This window comes from Hyperolius riggenbachi, chromosome 4, assembly GCF_040937935.1.
Source record: "Hyperolius riggenbachi isolate aHypRig1 chromosome 4, aHypRig1.pri, whole genome shotgun sequence".
NCBI lineage: Eukaryota > Metazoa > Chordata > Amphibia > Anura > Hyperoliidae > Hyperolius > Hyperolius riggenbachi.
The window spans coordinates 265,867,983-265,889,923 of record NC_090649.1 but is presented as its reverse complement, the minus strand read 5'-3'; the positions used below and the strand labels follow the sequence as shown (position 1 = coordinate 265,889,923).

The 21,941-nt window shown below is 42.0% G+C and overlaps 1 protein-coding gene across 2 annotated transcripts in view; it reads right to left on the bottom strand.

Annotated features, from left to right (window-relative positions):
* The window catches only part of GRIK2 (glutamate ionotropic receptor kainate type subunit 2), an 853,883-nt gene that overhangs the window by 164,910 nt on the left and 667,032 nt on the right, over positions 1–21,941 (bottom strand). Inside the window, exon 13 of one of the 2 annotated variants that reach the window (XM_068231225.1) lies at positions 20,137–20,255. In XM_068231225.1, coding sequence (XP_068087326.1) covers positions 20,137–20,255 — 119 coding nt within the window. Of the gene's footprint in view, positions 1–20,136; positions 20,325–21,941 lie in introns of those variants that run through there. The other variant, XM_068231227.1, reaches the window with a different exon arrangement.

The window sequence follows — 21,941 nt, the reverse complement described above, 5'->3', positions numbered from 1 at the left end:
CCCTGCACAGAATCCATCACATAAGCAACTCTTTCTCTCTCATGTGTCAGTGTCACAATCTGTCATCTATTATCCAAGCCAGTAGCACTGCAAGCACAACACAGATAGTACAGTTCTCTTAGGGCCAAGCCAAGGGAGAATCAGAACTGGCACCAGCCACCAACATCAGAAAGGCTACCTGTATTACTCCCCTCCTCCCCTCCTCAGCAACTTGTAATGAGGTGCTGTTGACCACCCTCCCATTCAGCTCTACTGCACAGAGCCCCCTTCCCTCAAGAAGCTGAAAAGCACACTAATCTTGCAGTCCCGCCCCTATTTCCCCATGCTACTTCCCACCAACAGAACAAGGGTGGGAAACAAATATAGCATAGGCAGTCAAGGAAAATTCTTTTAGAACGCCCACATTTTTCCATTTTTTATTGAAATTCAAGCAGTTCAGAATTGTAATAAATGTTCATTTCAAGGAGCAAGAAATTAGTTTTACAGATTGCAGCAATGGAGGTTGATTAAGCCTTGAAAGTTGTTGCTAACAGGACACATAAATGCTGAACTAAGCCATTATTTATCTGCTAACACCCTGCTTCAGTCTGACTATTCGACAGAAACAGCTGTTACTAAAGTGGCTAATGATGTTCTTACAGCTAAATCCAGAGGTCATTATTGCATACTCCTCCTTCTTGATCTGTCATCAGCATTTGATACTGTTGACCACACCTTACCCCTACAGATACTTTCATTTGTAGGCATAAAGGGCCTGGCTCTCTTCTGGATATCTTCCTATCTCTCTGGAAGGTCTTTCACAGTTTCTTATTCAGATCAAATCTCTTCTCCACATCTTTTGACTGAGAGGGTACCTTAAGGCTCTGTCCTTCATTGGTTCCCTCCTCTGTTCCATCTACATGCATGGTCTTGGCAACTTAAAAAAATAGTTTGGGTTTCAATACCACTTACATGCAGATGATACACAACTGTACCTCTTGGCCCCAGACCTTAACTCCCTCCTCACATGTGTTCCTGACTGCTTCTCTGCTATGAGCGCTGTCATTTGTTTGATGTCTGTTTGAGAGAAATGTGTATACCATTTTATGACTAGCAGCTCTAGGAAAAAATCGTGTTTTTATCATTAGACTAGCGGTAGGTCTTCTACAAAAGGACCCGTCATCGCCGTGGGGAAGTCTAGTAGGGAATAATTTGTGCACGTATTATTTATACTGAAGCTAACGTCCTTCTTTGTTGTACCTGTTTTGAATGCATGTTGTGTATTTTAGTCCACAATTGTGGAGCTCTGCACATCTATTGCAGGTAGTCAATTCGGGTGCAGCCTCTGTTTGGAAGTGCTGCCAATGTCTCCTGCTGTACAATTAACTAGAGGATCCAGTTCAAATTCTGAACCCTAACCAACAAAAGCCAACAAAAGCTCTCCAAAATCTGTCTCCCCTGTACATCTCCTCACTATTTTTCAAATACCAACTCAATCACAATAACAGTTTTGAACATGATCTTCTGTTGTCCTCCTCTAGAATAACCTCCTCGCATTCACGTATACAATATTTTAGCCGTGCTTCACCCCTCTTCTGGAATGCCCTTCCCCAACACATCCATCACTCTCCAACCTTTGATATCTTTAAACTCTCTCTAAAAACTCACTTTTTTTTCAACAAGCATATCCTCTATGTTAGGCTATTTATTCCCCCTTTGATTTCTGGCCAAGTTGTACGCCTTACTAGATAACCTAAAAACACACTGCCTCTAAGTATGATTATTGTATACTACCCCAACTCTTGTTTCCCCTATTCGTTTAGATTATAAGCTCACAAGGGCATGGCTCTCTCACCATTTTGTGTCTTGGAATTTGTTATACATTTTAATTACCATGTTACTTTTGTTGATGACTGTAATGACCAATTATGTATTTTGTTCCAACTTTGTATTTCTATATTGGTGTATACCATTGTCTGTATTATTATGTAACCCATGTTTATTTCTTACTTTGTACAGCACCCTGGAATATGTTAGCACTTTATAAATCAATAATAATAATAATAATAATAATAATAATAAAAATAATAATAATAAGAAGAAGAAGAAGAAGAGGAAGAAGAGCATAGTGACTTATGCACATGCATGCATGTACTCTTTCCATTTCCTGTTGAGATTTGTTGTATATGGGTTGGGGAAAAGGCTACAATTGGTACACATTTACAGAATGTGTTCACAAACACCTTCAGGTATTGCACCTTTTTAAGGTGCACACTAGAGACTCCACCCTGTTAAATCTTTTTTTTATTATTGAACAAACATTTATTGAGATGGTAGAAAATGGTACATATATGTATAATGCAAAGTGAGATAAGCATAGTACAAATGTACTACTCAATAAAAAAAGAAAAAAACACAACTTAACCAAGAAACAATTTGTTCCAAAAACCAGGCAAGCAGTTAGGCAGTTAGGACCTCTCTTATAGCAACAATTCACAGTCAGCAGTCTGGGAGTTAGAAAGTTCAACCATGACATGTGACTAGGGAGTAACATCAGGGTTATAGACCCCTTTAGGCTGACCATTCTTCCCATGTAACATAATACCGATCAAAATTTTCATAAAAGACCCTGTTAGTGAGCATAATCATATCTAATCTGTTTTTAACCATTCAAAGGCAATGGACAAGTGCACTGTCAATAGCATATATTTAAACATAGCATGGAAAGCACCCAGTATCAATAGGGAGGTATAAGAGCACTTTGGAGGCAGTCAGGGAAATAGAGACCTTAAAGACCTCCTCAAATAGGGCCCACCATGCAGCCCAGGAACTAATCACAACAGGGCATTCCCAGAAAACATGTGTCAGGGATTGGAACCCATGTGTCCACGCCCACTAAAACAGAGGGACAAAATCTATGTAGCCTATCCGGTGAGTAACACAAATGAAACATTAATTTAGTAGGAGTGTCCTTAAGAAAGTTAGACTTTACTATTTTAGCCACAGATTTCCAGCAGGATTTCCATTGTAATACTGATAACTGAAGGCCCAATTCCCGCTCCCAAGATCTCATATAATGTGGCTTAACTTCCTCATTGACATTAATTAAGCTATATAGGCTAGAGACAATCCCTTTTGCTTTTATATAAACACACCATGTGCTGATACTGAGATGTTCCTTCAATACACTGTTAACTAGAATCTCCCACTGGGTCGCCCCCTCTGCAAAAAATATAAAGCTTATATATCAGAGGCTGGCACTCACAGTGTACAGCAATCCAGCAGAATTGCGGTTTGAAGGGTAAGACTAAATAAATTCACTGCACCACACAGATGACCAAATCTCCTCCTTATAAACACCACATATATCTATATACAGTCCATATGATGATCTGCAGCTTGATCAGAAAAGACTTTCACTGCTTAGTCCCAATCTCCACACATATTCAGGCCCGTTTCTTGGGCCGTGCGGGGCGTGCTGCCGCCCGGGGCGCTGTTGGGAGGAGGGCGCTGTAATGGAGGGGGGAGCCGGAGCCACGGGGAGGGCAGCCCGACCTCTCCCTTCCTCTCCTCTCTCGGGCCGCCCTCCTGCTCTCCCCTCAGATGCAGAGTAATGCGCAGGGAGCGCTGTATACAATATACCTCCCTGCGTTCCAAGCGCTGCTCTCTCGCAGCCGGTCTCTTCCTCTCTGCCTATACGATGATACACACGAGGAAGAGACCGGCGGCGAGAGAGCAGTGCTTGGAACGCAGGGAGGTATGTTGTATACAGCGTTCTCTGCGCATTACTCTGCATCTGAGGGGGAGCAGGAGGGCGGCCCAAAAGAGGAGAGAGAGGGAGAGGTCGGGCTGCCCTCCCCGCGGGGCCGGCTCCCCCTTCCATTATAGGGGGGCAGCTACCTATCTAACCTATACTGGGAGCACCCACCTAATCTAACCTGCGCTAGGGGGCACCTACCTAATCTAACTTACGCTGGGGGGCAGCTACCTATCTAACCTATACTGAGGGGCACCTACCTAATCTAACATACACTGGGGGGCAGCTACCCAATCTAACCTACACTGGGGGGCAGCAACCTATCTAACCTACACTGGGGGGCAGCTACCTATCTAACCTACACTGGGGGGCAGCTACATATCTAACCTACACTGGGAGGGCACCTACCTAATCTAACCTATACTGGGGGGCACCTACCTAATCTAACCTACACTGGGGGACAGCTACCTAATCTAACCTATACTGGGGGGCACCTACCTAATCTAACATACACTGGGAGGGCAGCTACCTATCTAACCTACACTGGGGGGCAGCTACCTATCTAATCTATACTGGGGGGCAGCTACCTATCTAACCTATACTGAGGGGCAGCTACCTAATCTAACCTACGCTGGGGGGCAGCTACCTATCTAACCTACACTGGGGAGCACCTACCTAATCTAACCTACACTGGGGGGCAGCTACCTATCTAACCTATACTGGGGGGCAGCTACCTAATCTAACCTACGCTGGGGGGCAGCTACCTATCTAACCTACACTGGGGGGCACCTACCTATCTAACCTACACTGGGGGGCAGCTACCAACTAACCTACACTGGGGTGTAGCTACCTATCTAACCTACGCTGTGGGGCAGCTACCTAATCTAACCTACACTGGGGGGCAGCTACCTATCTAACCTATACTGGGGCACTTATCTAACCTGTATTGGGGGCACCTACCTAGCTAGCCTATACAGGTGGCAACTATACTGGCTACCTATATTGCAGGCACCTACCTAAATAACCTATACTGGGGGCACCTACCTATCTAACCTATGCTGGGGGCAACTATTCTGGCTACCTATATTAGAGGCACCCACCTAGCTACCCTTTACTGGGGCACCTACCTATCTAACTTATACCGGGGGCGCCTGCCTATCTAACCTATACTGGGGGCAACTATACCGGCTACCTATACTGGAGGCACCTACCTGGCTAACCTATAGCGGGGGCAACTATACTGGCTCACCTATGCCTGGCTACCTATACTGGGGTACCTATTCTTGGCTACCTATACTGGGGGGACCTATACTAAGTGCAACTAGACCTGGCTAACCTATACTGCGGGCACCCATACCTTGCTCAGGGGGGGCGCAATTTCTACACCCTCGCCCTGGGTGCATTTTAACCTAGAAACTGCACTGCACATATTCATATAAAGGCCATGGATGCTTGCTAGCTGATCTAAATCCACACCAAGATGATCACAATTGGACAGAGAAGCCACCACTCACCTCAGTGAGATAAACTCACCGTGCATGAAGACCCACTGGCAGGTCAGAAGGCGCCTTGGGGCCATTGTCAGGTCGTCCCCCACCACTCAGGCAATATTCAGATTCCCTCCAGTAAAGATGTCTCTTCACCATATGTACCTCAATAAAAAACGCCTCACATAGCGTAATACTGTATCTTTAATAAAACATTTTTAAAATAACATTGCACTTACAATATCCTCGATAAGTTATCAGCATATACTGTTTCCACGGGCTCTCCCACTTTAGTTGGCCACTTGGCAAGCACGTCCCCTGACAGCCTTAGGAGTTCTGACTGCCGCGCACTCGGTCATCCGCGTCCTCCTCCGCCCGGGATCACGCCACTTCCGAAGTGTATATCGCGTAGTGTCTTCCGCGTCTAGGCCCCGCCTGACATGTTTCATCACTCTTGACTCATCAGAAGCTGCTGATGAGTCAAGAGTGACGAAACATGTCAGATGGGGGCCTAGACGCGAAAGAGACTATGCGATATACACGTGGGAAGTGGCGTGATCTCAGGCGGAGGACGACGAGGATGACTGAGCGCGCGCCGGTCAGGACTCCTAAGGCTGTCAGGGGACATGCTTGCCAACTGGCCAACTACCAGGGGAGAGCCTGTGGAAACAGTCTATGCTGATAACTTATCAAGGATATTGTAAGTGCAATGTTATTTTAAAAATGTTTTATTAAAGATACAGTATTACGCTGTGTAAGGCGTTTTTATTGAGGTACATATGGTGAAAAGACATCTTTACTGGAGGGGATCTGAATATTGCCTGAGCGGTGCGGGACGACCTGACAACGGTCCCAAGGCACCTTTTGACCTGCCAGTGGGTCTTCACACACGGTGAGTGTATCTCACTGGGGTTTGGTGGTGGCTTCTCTGTTCAATTGTGGTCATCTTGGTGTGGATTTAGATCAACTAGCAAGCATCCATGGCCTTTATATGAATATGTGTAGAGATTGGGACTAAGCAGTGAAAGTCTTTTCTGAACAAGCTGCAGATCATCATATGGACTGTATACAGATATATGTAGTGTTTATAAGAAGGAGATTTGGTCATTTGTATGGTGCAGTGAATTTATTTAGTCTTACCCATAATCCCTTTTGCATTTAAGGGAGCCAAAATAGAGAATTTCATAATTCGTATGGTCAAGAGAGGGAGGAGAGGAAAATGCCTGATTTGTCAATATAGAAATGCAAAGGGATCTCACAGCCAAACCTCAATTGGTTTAAAGAAACAAATCTTCTCCCTGCCAAAACTTGAGAATAATAATAAGGTCCTGGTCTCACCACCAAAAAAAGTCTTGAGGTCAGGAAAAGGCAGGGGAGAAGCTAGGGTTGCCTAAGAAGGATATTGGGGGAACAGTAGCGAATTTAAATTGAGGGGCCATATTGAGCCACAACTTAGCAGAACAGGCCACCACCTTGTTGTAATAATGATAATTGATAGGGGAGGATGGATCTGGCTTCAAATCTCCACCATGGGGGAGAAGAATCGGACAAACCCCAGTCCAAAGTCTGACCCAGTTTAGCAGCAAGGTATTAGTGCCACAGGCTGGGGAGGCTGATGCCACCCAACCACGTACTTCTAAATGGGATCTGGGCTTGGACCCTAGCTTGTCTATTATTCCATATGTAACTGCTAATTTTGGCTTGTAAAGGGAAGGACTTGTTTGGGAAAAGTAACTGGTAGCCTCCAAAATGAATATAGTACCTTGAGTAATAGAATCATTTTACAAGCTAAAAAGTGCACCAAGAAACCTTGTATTGCATCCAACTCTCAAGCATAGACATGATTGAGAGAAATAAGGGAGGGTAATTGACCTGATTTAAATTATGATATACTGTGGTTAAATAAAGGCCCACATATTTAAACTTTTCGGCCTGTAAAGTCAAAGTTAGCCTCCAGTAATTTAATCATATGTGGGAGAAGATTAGCAGGCATTGCCATGGATTTAGAAGAATTCACACTTAGCCCAGCGAAGGATGCAAAACGGTGCAAGAGGAAAAATAGGTTAGGCAATGTGGTGACCAGTCTCATGAGAAACAAAGAGCATCATCAGCATACAATGCCAGTTTAGAGGCAACAAAAGGCACCTGGTATTGTGCCCCGCTTAAAGCCAATAGGTTTAGAGTTAGCCCCATGTATGTATAATTGTAGAGGAGTTATCATATAGGGCCACAACGGCTAACATAAAATGCCCAGAGAGTCTGAAACGCCTCAGAGAAGTAGCCATATATTGCCAATTGACAGAGTAGAAACCTAGTATTTGTTAACTCAGCATCTTGTAGTAGTCTTACATTATCATAACCCTGCTGTCCTGGACTACACCCTGGTTGTCTTTACCAAGTTTCCAACTATCGACCCCAATCTTAGCCTTAATATCATTATTATGTATTGAAATTGGACAGAAAACAGAAGGAGAAGTGTGGTCTGCCCTAGGTTTGGGGATGAGGGTAAGAGAAGCAGAGAGCATCTCCGAGGGAAGTTTTCCACCCTGGTAAACAAATAATATCATTGTAGCCAAAATGTCAGCAAATGTCTTATAATATTTGGAGGTAAAACCATCTAAACTGGGAGCGGTAAGCATTTTAAATGAATTAATAGAGAAGCATAGTGGCAATTAATGATTCTGCTGGTCCATAGATAAAGAGTGGAGTTGTAAACTAGCCAACCATGTCTCCAGAGTAGAAGAGTCAATAATACAGGTAGGAGCCTTCCCTAGGAGCTTTCCATAATATTCCTCAAATATCTTAATCACGCTAGAAGGCAATGTCTCTACAGCACAGCTGCTATTGCACAATTTGTAAGAGTGGAATGGTTTGTAATATTGGGTTAAATTACAAGCAAATTGACTAGAAGGGTTGTTGCCTCACAGTAAAAACCTAGCTTTGGAAAGATTTTAGGGCTTTCTGGTGAGTTAAAGGAACACTATCGATTCACATATTTTTTTCAATTGAGATAGGAATTGTTTGGGAAGTGCTGCTAAGTACTGGTGTATACATTTCACTAGCAACCTCTTTGTTTACTGTTATCAAAATGCTTTCAAGCTTTACTGACACTAAAACTGATGGCAGAATGAGATATGAGGAGAGGGGAAATTCCCCTCAAACTTGACCAGTTAACCCTGTGTGTAACTCTGTGTGTCACAGAGAGAAAGCTCCCAACAACTGCAGCTTCTGTGTCCTGTGTTTCTGACTGAAGTGTCTGAAGAGAGCAGAGGAAACTTGTTATGAACATTTGTAATTGTCACAGCTTTACATACTGTTTTTGCTTTTAGAGAAAAATACTCTGTAGTCTGATATGCAACACTGGCTGTGCATTGAAGCAGACACCTCCTCTGCAATTAATTTGTCCCAATATAGCTAAATCCTACACTCAATAAATGAAAGCTTTTGCCTCTGATATTTAACATGAAAAGTAGGAAAATGTTTACACAGCTACGTAGACATTATTTGTACATGCCATTTTAGAACACTTGGGTATGCTAGTATTCCTTTAAATTAAGCAAGGAATGAAGATCTGTCTTTTTAAGGTTAATTAAAGGGCCACTATCACAAAAAGTAGGCAGTTAAAATCTGACAGAACTGACAGGTTTTGGGTCAGTCCAACTCCTCATGGGGGTTTCTTAGGGTTTTCTTTGTTTTCAACAGCATTTCCTGAACAGAAGTTGCAAAGTCTAGCTGACAGAATAGTGTACAAGTGAGTAGGGAGGCTGGCTGGTATCTTACTATTTTGGTAGTTAAACTGCTGTTCAGGAAATGCTGTTGAAAACAAAGAAAACCCTGAGCATCCCCTATGAGGAGGTGGACTGGCCCAAAACCTGTCGGTTCTGTCAGATTTTATCTGCCTACTTTTTTTGCGATAGTGGTCCATTAAATGTTTAATATCGGATGTAGGAGATTGAAAATGTTTTTGCAAAGACCATCTAATTCTCTACAACCTGTTAAATCTTAATAAACTATTTGGTCCGCAACTAAGACTGTGTTTTAGATTTCTGTCCTAAAATGTCAAGGCTGTCCAACTTCAGTACTCAAGAACAGAGGTCTGCACACATTTTTGGCACAGCTCAAATTAATTAATGGGACTGAATCAGAAAGGGTGTGGTTCATCAACTAGAACATATTTCCCAATTTCTCACTTTATCCTTAACACTGGAGTTTGATACTCCTGGCTTCAAGTCATTTCTAACAAGTTAGCATTACCAATTATAATAACCTGTGTTATGAAGGAAATCAAATTACTTCACTTAAAATGTGCACATTTTTGGAGGGTTATTTTGCTAAGTGCTTCACTTTCAGTAAGGGTCTGTTTCCACTACACGCAGATTGGATGCAGAATGGATGCAGAAAAACTGACTCCAATGAATGCCTACGGACCTGTTTCCACTAAACACGATTTTTGTAATGCAGATTTTCCCATAGGCACTCATTGGAGTCCGTTTTTCTGCATCCATTCTGCATCCAATCTGCGTGTAGTGGAAACAGGCCCTTAGTGTTAACATCCTCCTATACAATACCCCTGTGTCTCTGCATCCCCTCCTGTCCGTGCTTTTGTGCTACTGCGCATGTGCAGCATGGGCGGACGTTGGGACAGGAGGAGGACGGTGCCAAGGGGCGGGTGTGTGCGGGCGCGGAGGCTGTACACTCGTGCACTGACATGCGGGGGCGGTTGTGGGAGGGGAGGGGGGCTGTGAGAGTGGCCTAGAGCCCATTTTTAAAGGGGCTTAGGTCTGCTAGTTAAGAATAACAGTGTATGAAACTGTGTCCATATCCACATATTTTTGCTCACACACATTATAAAGGGCCTAGTTCTGCTATCTCAGTTATGCATGTGGTGGTAGTGAAAGGATCAACCAGGTTTAGAGGACCAAGACATAATTTGCACTTAAAGTGGAATGAACCTCAAATTTTATCTATGGTCTAAAGATTAAACACTGTATAAAACTAATAGCTAAAACATAAGACTTGTTTCCAAGTTTCTGGAAGGGTTAAAGCTCATTTTTTCACTTCATTTAGCTGCTAATTGATAACAGAACTATAGTATAGAGATGTTGTGAACAGCGAACGCGAACTTCTGCAAATTCATAGCCATAGACTTCAATGGATAGGCAAATTTTAAAACCTACAAAGACTATTTCTGGCCACAAAAGCAATGGAAAAGTTGTTTCAAGGGGTCCAACACCTGTACTGTGGCATGCCAGAAGGGAATCCATGCCAAAAGTCCCACCAAAAATTACGGAGTTGACGCAAAGTCGGGTTTTAATCCCAAAAGGGCAGAAATCACATTATGCACAGCTCTGTGTATCAGTAGGCTGTGGACTGTCACAGACAGAGAAATGCAATCGTACTATCAGTATACAGTATCATAATAATGCACTGGAGTGGTTCTGTCCCCGCAACTTAATGTAGCAACTAGTGCGCACACAACTCTGGGTGTCAGTGGGCTGTGGAGTGTCACACAAAAAAAACCAAAGGAGACCAATGTATTAGCCCTCAAAAGGACTGTTTGGGGTGCTTTCACAGCAAGTGAGGAACAAGAACACAGGCCTAGCATAATTCTTTCCCTACCTATCTTAGTGTTGGGCGAACAGTGTTCGCCACTGTTCGGGTTCTGCAGAACATCACCCTGTTCGGGTGATGTTTGAGTTCGGCCGAACACCTCATGGTGTTCGGCCAAACTGTTCGGCCATATGGCCGAACTAAGAGCGCATGGCCGAACTTTCGGCTAGCGCTGTGATTGGCTGAACGGGTCACGTGGTTCGGACCCGAACGTGCTCTGATTGGCCGAACGGGTCACGTGGTTCGGGTAAATAAATACCCGATCCACGTCATTTCTCCGCCATTTGTCTGTGGGTTTAGCTTTGGGTAGGCAGGCAGGGTAGTTCTCTCTCCAGCCAGGCAAGCCAGGGTCCCCCGGTCATTGTGTCGCTGCTGGGAATAGTAGTACACTGCTCACCCACACTATATAGCATTGTGTTTACTGCCACTCTGTGTGTCTGCTGGGAACAGTAGTACACCGCTCACCCTGTATAGCATTGTGCTCTGTGTCGCTGCTGGGAATAGTAGTACACCGCTCACCCACACTATATAGCATTGTGTTTACTGCCACTCTGTGTCTCTGCTGGGAACAGTAGTACACCGCTCACCCTGTATAGCATTGTGCTCTGTGTCGCTGCTGGGAACAGTAGTACACCGCTCACCCTGTATAGCATTGTGCTCTGTGTTGCTGCTGGGAACAGTAGTACACCGCTCACCCACACTATATAGCATTGTGTTTACTGCCACTCTGTGTGTCTGCTGGGAACAGTAGTACACCGCTCACCCTGTATAGCATTGTGCTTTGTGTCGCTGCTGGGAATAGTAGTACACCGCTCACCCACACTATATAGCATTGTGTTTACTGCCACTCTGTGTCTCTGCTGGGAACAGTAGTACACCGCTCACCCACACTATATAGCATTGTGTTTACTGCCACTCTGTGTATCAGCTGGGAACAGTAGTACACCGCTCACCCCCACTATATAGAATTGTGTTTACTGCCACTCTGTGTGTCTGCTGGGAACAGTAGTACACCGCTCACCCTGTATAGCATTTTGCTCTGTGTCGCTGCTGGGAACAGTAGTACACCGCTCACCCACACTATATAGCATTGTGTGTACTGCCACTCTGTGTCTCTGCTGGGAACAGTAGTACACCGCTCACCCACACTATATAGCATTGTGTTTACTGCCACTCTGTGTGTCTGCTGGGAACAGTAGTACACCGCTCACCCACACTATATAGCATTGTGTTTACTGCCACTCTGTGTGTCTGCTGGGAACAGTAGTACACCGCTCACCCTGTATAGCATTGTGCTCTGTGTCACTGCTGGGAACAGTAGTACACCGCTCACCCACACTATATAGCATTGTGTTTATTGCCACTCTGTGTCTCTGCTGGGAACAGTAGTACACCGCTCACCCGCCACCGCTCACGTGTGCTGCTGCTGGGTTAGCGTTGCCGGTCCCTGTTTATGGAACCTCTTATCTTTATTACATTTATGACTGCATGGCGGCAAAATGCATGCTATCCGCACGCTTCTTGTCCTCATGCAAGGCCTGGGTTGTTGTGTCTCAAAGCGTGGCCTTCTCCTCCTGCGCCGCCCTCCTCCTGTTCCATCACGTGTGCTGCTGCTGGGTTAGCGTTACCGGTCCCTTTTCCTGGAACCTCTTATCTGTATTACATTTATGACTGCATGCCGACAAAAAGCATGTTACCTGTGCAAAGAAAACAGACATTTCCCGCATTTAAAAGACAGTTTTCCCTTTGAAACTTTAAAATCGATTTTCTCAAAAACTATAAGCTCTTTTTGCTAAATTTTCTCTCTTGTACCCACTCCCAAGGTGCACATACCCTGTAAATTTGGGGTATGTAGCATGTAAGGAGGCTTTACAAAGCACGAAAGTTCGGGTCCCCATTGACTTCCATTATGTTCGGAGTTCGGCGCGAACACCCGAACATCACGGCCATGTTCGGCGAACGTTCGCGAACCCGAACATCCAGGTGTTCGCCCAACACTAACCTATCTGCAGCAAGTCTGACCCTGCTCTCACTAACAGTCAGCAGCCAACAGAGAAATAATCCAATATGGCCACTGCAACTGCTTTTTGATTAGGGGGTGGGGGGTCCAGGAGGGGGTGCTAGCTGATTGGTTGCCATGTGTCTGCTGACTGTGAGTTAAGGGGTCAAAGTTTAGCTCAAGGATGATGTATAGTGGAGAATCGAACACGCCAAATGTTCGCTATTCACCGCGAATGCAAACAGCCGATGGTCGCAGAATATTGCTCGCCGGCGAACAGTTCAGGCCATCTCTACACAAGAATCCTCCTTTACATGTTTGACTGTAATGGATAGCAAAACTGTTACTATTGTTACTTTTATAATCTGCAGCTGCAACTTAATTTTGGTATCTACTTAAACAATTTCTTTCAAATACATATAATACATAGAGTTTAGTAAATACATATATACATAAAATGTCTGTTTATAATGGTAACAAGAAAAGGGCTTACCAATGAATTTAGGGTTAAGAATAAAGCACTGTTTATGTTCTTATTTTGAGTTTGAATTTGTCTCTGTTCAAACAAATTATCTTTTGCTTCTTCTAACCATGTCTAATATGAAATGTATTAACTTTTGAGATGTTTCTTGCATTTTTAACATTGACCTTTGCAGTATCTGCACCAATGCCACTGGACAGGGAAGGTATCACCAGACATGCATCTCTTGTATTGATGGGAACTTTTTGAATACTACAGGTATCACAGAAACCCCCAACTCACAATACCATGACAGTCTTTTCTGTAAGCTGAGAATATTTTAAACCCAAAATGTGTGGTTTCTGAAATAAACCATACGTGATACATTACAGCTTGCAAGAAACCAGTAATGCCTGTCCTGTTTTACATATACTGTTGGCCACCTTTTTTAACTGCTAAATGTTGAAGATTTACAAGTGCGGATGACTGAGCTTGTCAAAAGCCTTTCCTAATGGTAGGAAGGATGGAAAGATAGCTACTGTGAACTTTATTTCTATCTTTAGCTTTTTATCAATGTTACACGTGCAAGAAAGCAATAAATTGCCCACTGTCAAGATTTGAATAAGGGGTTTCTTTGTTAGTTTTTTTTTAAATGTCTTGGATATGTAATATCAGCTTTAAATGTAACACTACTGTATTGATTAAAAATAACTCATAATTTTGCAGAAATAAAGCAAATTTTGCTTTGCAACTATTCTGTTGATTTTAAAATCAATGTGATACCTCTGCAAGAGTTAGTATTAGTCTCTGGATGAAAGTTTGATGAGTGATAGTTACTAGATGAGGGTTAGGTTAGTGATTGAGGGGTTCACGGTTAGGCTCTGGAAAAGGGATAAAGCAGGAAAAACTTGTAAACTTAATTTTACAGCAAATCCATCTAATTTTTGTTTAGTGAAAATTTAGCAAAATTGTAGCCAAAAATCTAATTTTTTTTCTAATTCGCATTTAAGCCCATGAGAGCTATGTTTTGCAGTTGATTGCAAAGTCCTCCATACATGATATCAATAATGCATTTAAAAAAAAACTTTACAATTTTATGGTATTTTGAAAAATAAATGGTTGTCATGTCCCTTGGGTTATACCTAATATACACACCAAATTTAGTGGCAATATCATGTATGGGGGCTTTGCAATCAACTGAAAAATGTGGCCTTACAGACATCGATTTTTCTTAGGGGGAAGAAAGTTGCAAACAATTCACAAATCTGGTTTGGGAAAATGTGCTCATCCTCATTCTAAAGTAAGTAAGTTACAATTAGGCACCTGGTAAGGCAGTTAGGCAAATTGGTGTAGACTATTCAGGAAACATTACAATGTTAGCTTGGTATTGGTGCTATGTCTCTGGTACTGGATCAAAATCAATCGTGCTGTGCACTCCATGCCAACTGCTAGAAAGAATATATGAAACATATTTGTAATTCAGTACACATTGCGGCTACCAGCCAAAATGCCAATGAAGTGAATGGAGATTCCCCTCTGATCTGATTTTTCCTACATCAAGAACAAATCTTGTCAGATCAGCCTATCTGATCTAGTATGACCTTTTGCCACTGGATGTTCTTTTACAATAAAAGGGCACATCATTATTTGTTCTAGTCTTACTAACTGTGCACTGCATGATTCGACTGCAACCCTGATAACCTTGTGTCATTGCAAGACATAAAAATTTCATGTGGTGTACAGAAAGTTATGTTAAGAAAGGGAATTCTGGAAATACTACATTTAAGTGAGTTATAGGGTCACAGTTTTACGACATGACTTTAAAAACATGCCATTGGCAGTGAACTATAATAGGAAAGGAAACCACATAAGATATTTATGAAACAGCAACCAGTCACATCCACTGAGAGTCCCTGTAGGTGCACTAACAGTGAGAGTGGCTACACTTGGTAAGTATAGCATTTCCAGTATGGGAAGACTATGTTACTCAACTGATAAAAGGGTTCTTTGGAATTATTTTGCCAACTAACATATGCCAAACATTAAACATTTAAAACGCGTATTGCTTAAAACATAAAAGTTTATGTCACGTGGGTAGGGTTGGAGGGATTTTAGCATGGTGATAAGTGAGCAATAATTCTGTTTCTAGATAAAGGAAAACCTTTAGAAAATAGATGAGGGCTTCAAGGAACTATGAAATGCTCTCCTCTTTCAAGTTGTTCCTAATGAATAGGTCACCAGATTAAAATGCCAGTAGAGAAAAGTTTAATATGTATCACTAAACTCCATGAAAACTATCATTCTACTTGAGATTATTTCATAGACTACAGCAGTGTTTCTCAAACCTCTCCTCGTGACTCCCCAAAGGTGCATGTTTTGCAGGCAAGCCCACCTATGCACAGGTGGAGTTATTAGCGTCTCAGCTAGGTAGATTCCATGTAGCTGAGATGCTAATGACCTCACCTGTGCATAGATGAGGTTGTCTGCAAAGCATGCACCGTTGGGGAGTCACGCGGACAGGTTTGAGAAACATTGGACTACAGAATCCAGATGCATGGGTTCACTATATCACCACTGCATTTCAAAGCCAGACATTTTTCAAATTTAACCACTTGCCGACCGCACGCTTATACCGTGCGTCGGCAAAGTGGCAGCTGCAGGACCAGCGACGCAGTACTGCGTCGCCAGCTGCAGGCTGATTAACCAGGAAGCAGCCGCTCGCGCGAGCGGCTGCTTCCTGTCAATTCACGGCGGGGGGCTCCGTGAATAGCCTGCGGGCCGCCGATGGCGGCTCGCAGGCTAAATGTAAACACAAGCGGAAATAATCCGCTTTGTTTACATTGTACGGGGCTGCTGCGCAGCAGCGCCGTAAGGCAGATCGGCGATCCCCGGCCAATCAGCGGCCGGGGATCGCCGCCATGTGACAGGGGACGTCCTGTTACTGGCTGCACAAGACGGATAGCGTCCTGTGCAGCCCGGATCACCGGGGGGAGAGGTAGGAGAGGGAGGGGGGTGAATGTCGCCGCGGAGGGGGGCTTTGAGGTGCCCCCCCCCCCGCAACTAGCCTGCACGCAGGAGCGATCAGACCCCCCCTGCACATCATCCCCATAGGGGGGAAAAAAGGGGGGCGATCTGATCGCTCTGCGTGCACCCTGATCTGTGCTGGGGGCTGCAGAGCCCACCCAGCACAGATCACAACAAACAGCGCTGGTCCTTAAGGGGGGGTAAAGGGTGGGTCCTCAAGTGGTTAAACTTAACTATTGCAAAATACAGCAAATAAAGGCATACAGTAGAACAGGCAATATTATTAATCATTATATCATTAGTACAGTTTAGGCTATAATGTTAATTTAGTGCATTTTTATATGTTATAGAGTACCTGTAGCTGTTTTGTTACAAGATTCATGTGAAGCTTGCAGTGCTGCACAAACTGTTGGGAATTGGTCTGCACAATGAGTGGTTAGGCTCTACTTCATTGCAAGATGCTGCCAATTTAACAGTGTAGGGTTTATTATGTAAGAGGAAAGCAGAACTACACTGCTGAACCAACAGTCTGGGGAGCATCTTTTCTTGTGCTTTGCTAGTGCTAACTGTGCTAAAATTGGAAAAGGGGAGGGGACAGAACCGCTTGTGCTGGCCGATTCATTTTATCGGGTTACCTGAGTTACATAACTGACTTGCTGAACAGAATTTCTCACATACAGTAGTTCCTGTGTGTTTTTCTCTGTCTGCATGGAGAATAAAGCTAATATTGATAATACAACATTGTTCACCTATAATAATAACATTCTTCAATATTATTGCAGCTAGCTTATCATAATATTTTTCTAAATCTCACCACACAGTTAATGCATACCCACACACATGCACAATTTAAAAAATCAACCCGACAGTATTCATAAATCCAGTCAGGGGTGAGGACACAAGAAGCAAATCTGAAATGATGATGAAAAAAAAAATACTTACCTATGTCAATGGAAGTCTCTAAGCCCTATAAAGCCTTCCCAGTCCTCCCTCTGTGCCCTTAGTCCACATCTGTGCCCCATTGAAATTCTAAGTCTTTGGGAAGCCTCAGAAGCACAACCGTAAGATGGGCACATCCATACTGCACATGTGTGAGCCCTGACTTGTGCGCAGTACAGACAGGTTAATCTTCGGAGGTACTCTGGGATGCCAAGTACTTCTAAAGCCTTTCACAAAGACTTCCAAAGGCATATTTGACCAGTTGATGAAATAACTTTATGGGGACAGCGGTGGACAAAGAACATGGAGAGAGGACTGGGAAGACTCTATAGGATCCAGAGCATTCCCTCTAAATAGGTGAGTACCTACGTTTTTTTTTTAACAGCACATTGTGTGGCTACTACCATTCCTTTTAGGGCTCGTTTCCACTTGTGTGCGGCATGCGTCTTGCAAGTTGCGATGCTGGCACAGCTGCTTGTGTCTCGCAGCCAAATCCCTCTAGCCGTGCTATGCGCGGCTATGGGATTTGGACAGTGACGCATGCAATTATGCTGCAGGGCCTCCGATTTTTCCTTGGCCAAGAATTCGGATGCGGTGCATAGACTTCTATATGCTGATAAATTCCATCCGAATTTGTGGCCAAGGAATCGGCCCATTTTCGCAGAAGTGGAAACTTAGCCTGAATGTCTGCATCTGCATTTCAATACTATATAATAGAGGTTATTAACCAAGTCCTCCATTAGTACACACATTGCATTTGCCTATCATTCTTGCTATTCTTCCCTTTAAACACCATGCTCTATACAGTGAGAAATAAGTAGGGAGAGATAATTCATAAGATAAAGTTTAGGAATCAATCACTTTATCTTTTCTCACCTCGTCTATAAAGTAACTATCAGCACATTTCCCACAAAACAAGCACTAACAATGGGATGTTTCTGAAACAAATTAACTTTGATATTGCCTTTCTCATCTTATGCTCAATATTTGTTTGCTTAACCATTGCCGAAAAGGTGTTATATACATATGGTGAGATATAGATAAGGTGAGATAACTCGGGAGAAAAGCTTAATGCATCAAGACTTTGAATACACTTACAGCCAGGGTTACATTTATATGTAGAGTTCCATGTGAATAGAACATGACCACAATCTAGTTATGTGCAGTGCATACAAATTTATCTAAATTAAATCAATCCAGACTAAAGTCTCTGAATTAAAACAATAAAATAATGTGCATTTAAAACATCAATTTCAGCTAACACTATACCTAAATACATTGTTGTCTGGATAAAATCAGGCCACCATTTTACAGCTGTTTCTCAGAAAATTCTACAGAAATAAATTTTTTAAAAGACGACTTACACTGATAAGATAACCTATTTGGGTATACAAAATAAAGATCTCCAATACCTATTGTTTGTATACACGTTTCTGCTATATGCAGTATTTAATATATTTTTCTTCCATTCATTCATTCACAATATAAATCATCAGAATAAAATAAAGGAAGAAATATATAAATAAATACTTGAACAAGTTTCCCATTATTACATGTTGTAAACCTTCTTGTTATAATGGATACTGTCCCAGAGTGCCGGTTCGGGGCAGAGTGTCATGTACCCAAGGTAACGTCATGTCCAGCACCATATCCCACCATTTCCTGAGAAGGAGGTGACAGCAAGAAATGTACGGGTCTCCTCTATCATGTATACCGTTCAAAGTGTGCATATATCTGTATTTATATTTTTTTTTTCATCAGTGTAATGTTAATATTTTGTAGAAATAATTGATATATTGACTGCATTCACACATCTTCCTGAATTTAAATCTGTATATCTATCTGTCTGTCTATCAGTTTGTCTACCTGTTTAATGTACTATCATTTTTTATCTGAAATTATTATTACTGAAAAATTAATTATAACATTATATAATATACTGTATATATTCTGTAACTGCATGTTTATTAGATATTATTTCATACTATTGTAATGAACTCTAATATGAAATTAGCATGCCATCTTATATCTTTATATGAACTTGGATGCACATAATCATATTTGCAAATGAAACTTAACTTTTTTCTTTCTTAAAGGAAAGGTCTGAGCAAAAATAAAAAAACACACAAGATCTACTTACCTGGGGCTTCCTCCAGCCTCTGGCAGCCGATCTGCTCCTCACAGCAGCGCCTGGATCCGTTCTGTTGCAGATGCGACCTTGCTAGGTCAGCAACTTATGTGCCATTTGTGATTGTGCTCCCATAGCTGGGAGCATTCTGTGCAGGCGCAGTAGTTCTGTACCTGCACAGAGTGCTCCAGGCCATGTGAGCGCGTTCACGAGCAACGTGGCCACATGCTGACTCAGGTGCAGAAGATGACAACCTGGTGAGGTCGGCATCTGCAAGGGAGGAGACCCCAGGACCCTGGAGCTGCGTTGAGGGACAGATCGGCTGCCAGAGGCTGGAGGAAGCCCCAGGTAAATAGATCTTGTTTTTTGTTTTTGCTCAGATGTTTCCTTTAAATGCAAACTTAAAAAAATAAGTTAGACGTATTACATGTAGTTAGATGTGAGGATGTTACAAGCCATACTCTGCATCTGTTAATGGAATATTGTTGCTTTATGAAATGTTCCTATAGTTGATAAGAATAAAATGTCATGGTAATGTATGTAAGGTTCAAGAACGCTTCTAAGGCTCTTAAACTAATTTACTGAGTGGAATTAGATGATGCCTACAATCTAATGTGTTATTATGAATAACAAGCTGAATATGGCTACATGCACAGAGGCACCCATGCAAGCATTCTTGTACCATTGTGAGATATACCCCCAGCAAAGAGTGGGACATGGTGCCCAAGGGAAAAAACAGGCTGAATCGTATACCTTGCTGCATGAGAGCTCCAACGCCAAACCAGAAACTATTTAGCAAGGTGAAATTGTTTTCCACAACATCTGAGTCAGGATTACAAGGGTGTGGATTGTACCACTCATACGGGCTAAACCTGCAGCAAGTGGAGGGAAAAAAAAGAACATTTAAAGCAGCAGGAAGAAGAGACGTCCATCAACATTCACTGCAAAAAAACAGAAAACAAGAAGTTATATCAAAATTTAAATACCGTGCTATAAAAGTAATAAACATTGCAGCATAGAAATAGATAATGTAATATTTTTTGTTGGAAAAACACAATTATGTCAAAAATGAACAGGATAAATTATTTTTTTGAAAGCTACAAGTAAAACTGCAGGAATGCAAGATTTCTAGATTAGGGCAAGATGAGAAAATGATTTGCATTATACTCTCCTCCTTAGAGGTCTGCTGCAAATCTCGAGGCCCTGCATGCTTTCATTCTCTCACCAGTATTGTGCTGTGAGATAGATATTGGAGAAAAGCCCAAATAATATTTCTTATAGAGTCTATAAAGAATTATGGCTTGCTGCAGTCTGCAGCACTGTAAGCAAAATCAAGCTGTGCAGTTCTGGAACAAGTGTATGCAAAAGAAGGATATTGGATATGATGATGTGAAGAAACAGGTCGCTACAACCACTCCACTCTAATGGTCAGGAGCAGGACACCAGTAAGCCATACTTATGGTAGGAAGAAAGAGAATCCCGCTGCACCGACTATAGAATAAAAGTCCAATTTTATTTCAGCATAAGTGGACAGACAGAAAATACAGCTCTCGCCTATCGGAGTAAACACAGCTCCTTAGTCATAGCTCATAGCTATTGGATATGATGTTGTTCTCCCAACCATATATCTTGCATTGCTGGAGTTCTTCTTTAAAATTGGAAACTTTGCAGTTTAAATAAAAATTCGGCATATTACAACTCTTATTTTAACCACACTATAAAGTAACTAATTGCAAAATAAATCTTTAAAAAATGACTCACCAAATATAACTATCCTACTAAATATGAAACATAACATAAAAAAATAAAGCCTAGTGTACGTGGATGTTGTATTTTGAATCTATTGTGTTTCTACAGAGTTTTGCGGGATCTTGAATGCAGTGTTTAAAACCTCAATGGTCTTTTGGAACAATTGGAGGTATGAATGCTTTGATATGAAATGAAAATCATGTGCTACAATGCATCAAGCTTTTTACTAGCATCACTTATAAATGTAAATTTCAAATATCATTTTTTCATTTCCCTATATACTTATGAAAAAAATAAAAATATTTCCACACTTCAAACAGAAAAAAACAAGTAATTTTGTATGCATGCAATGAAATAATTAAGAAAACAGTAAAAGACGAATACTATTTAAATATCTTTAAAAGACTAATTACTTCACTAATGATGCACTGTTTTTTTTCCCAACTTTTAACATTTAAAAGCAATTGTAAACCCACTTTGGGGCTGAAATGCTATTCATTCCTCTCAATTGTATGGATATCTTTCATTTAATCAAAACCATTTGAATAAGGGTTCTGTCACTTCAGAGAATTCAATTTTCTTTACTACATTCTTTCCAAGACATTAATATTCAGAGGATCAAACACTCCATTTTCATTGCACTAATACAGTATTAGAACAGTTCCTGTCTTAAAAGCCCATACTTGAAAAACAAAGAGTTTTTTCATTTCATACTCTATAGATAAACTGTCACATTGTTCAGAGAAATGATTAGGGAGGATATAATTAAAAATATATATAACAAAGAGAATGATTAGTCTTGAGTGACT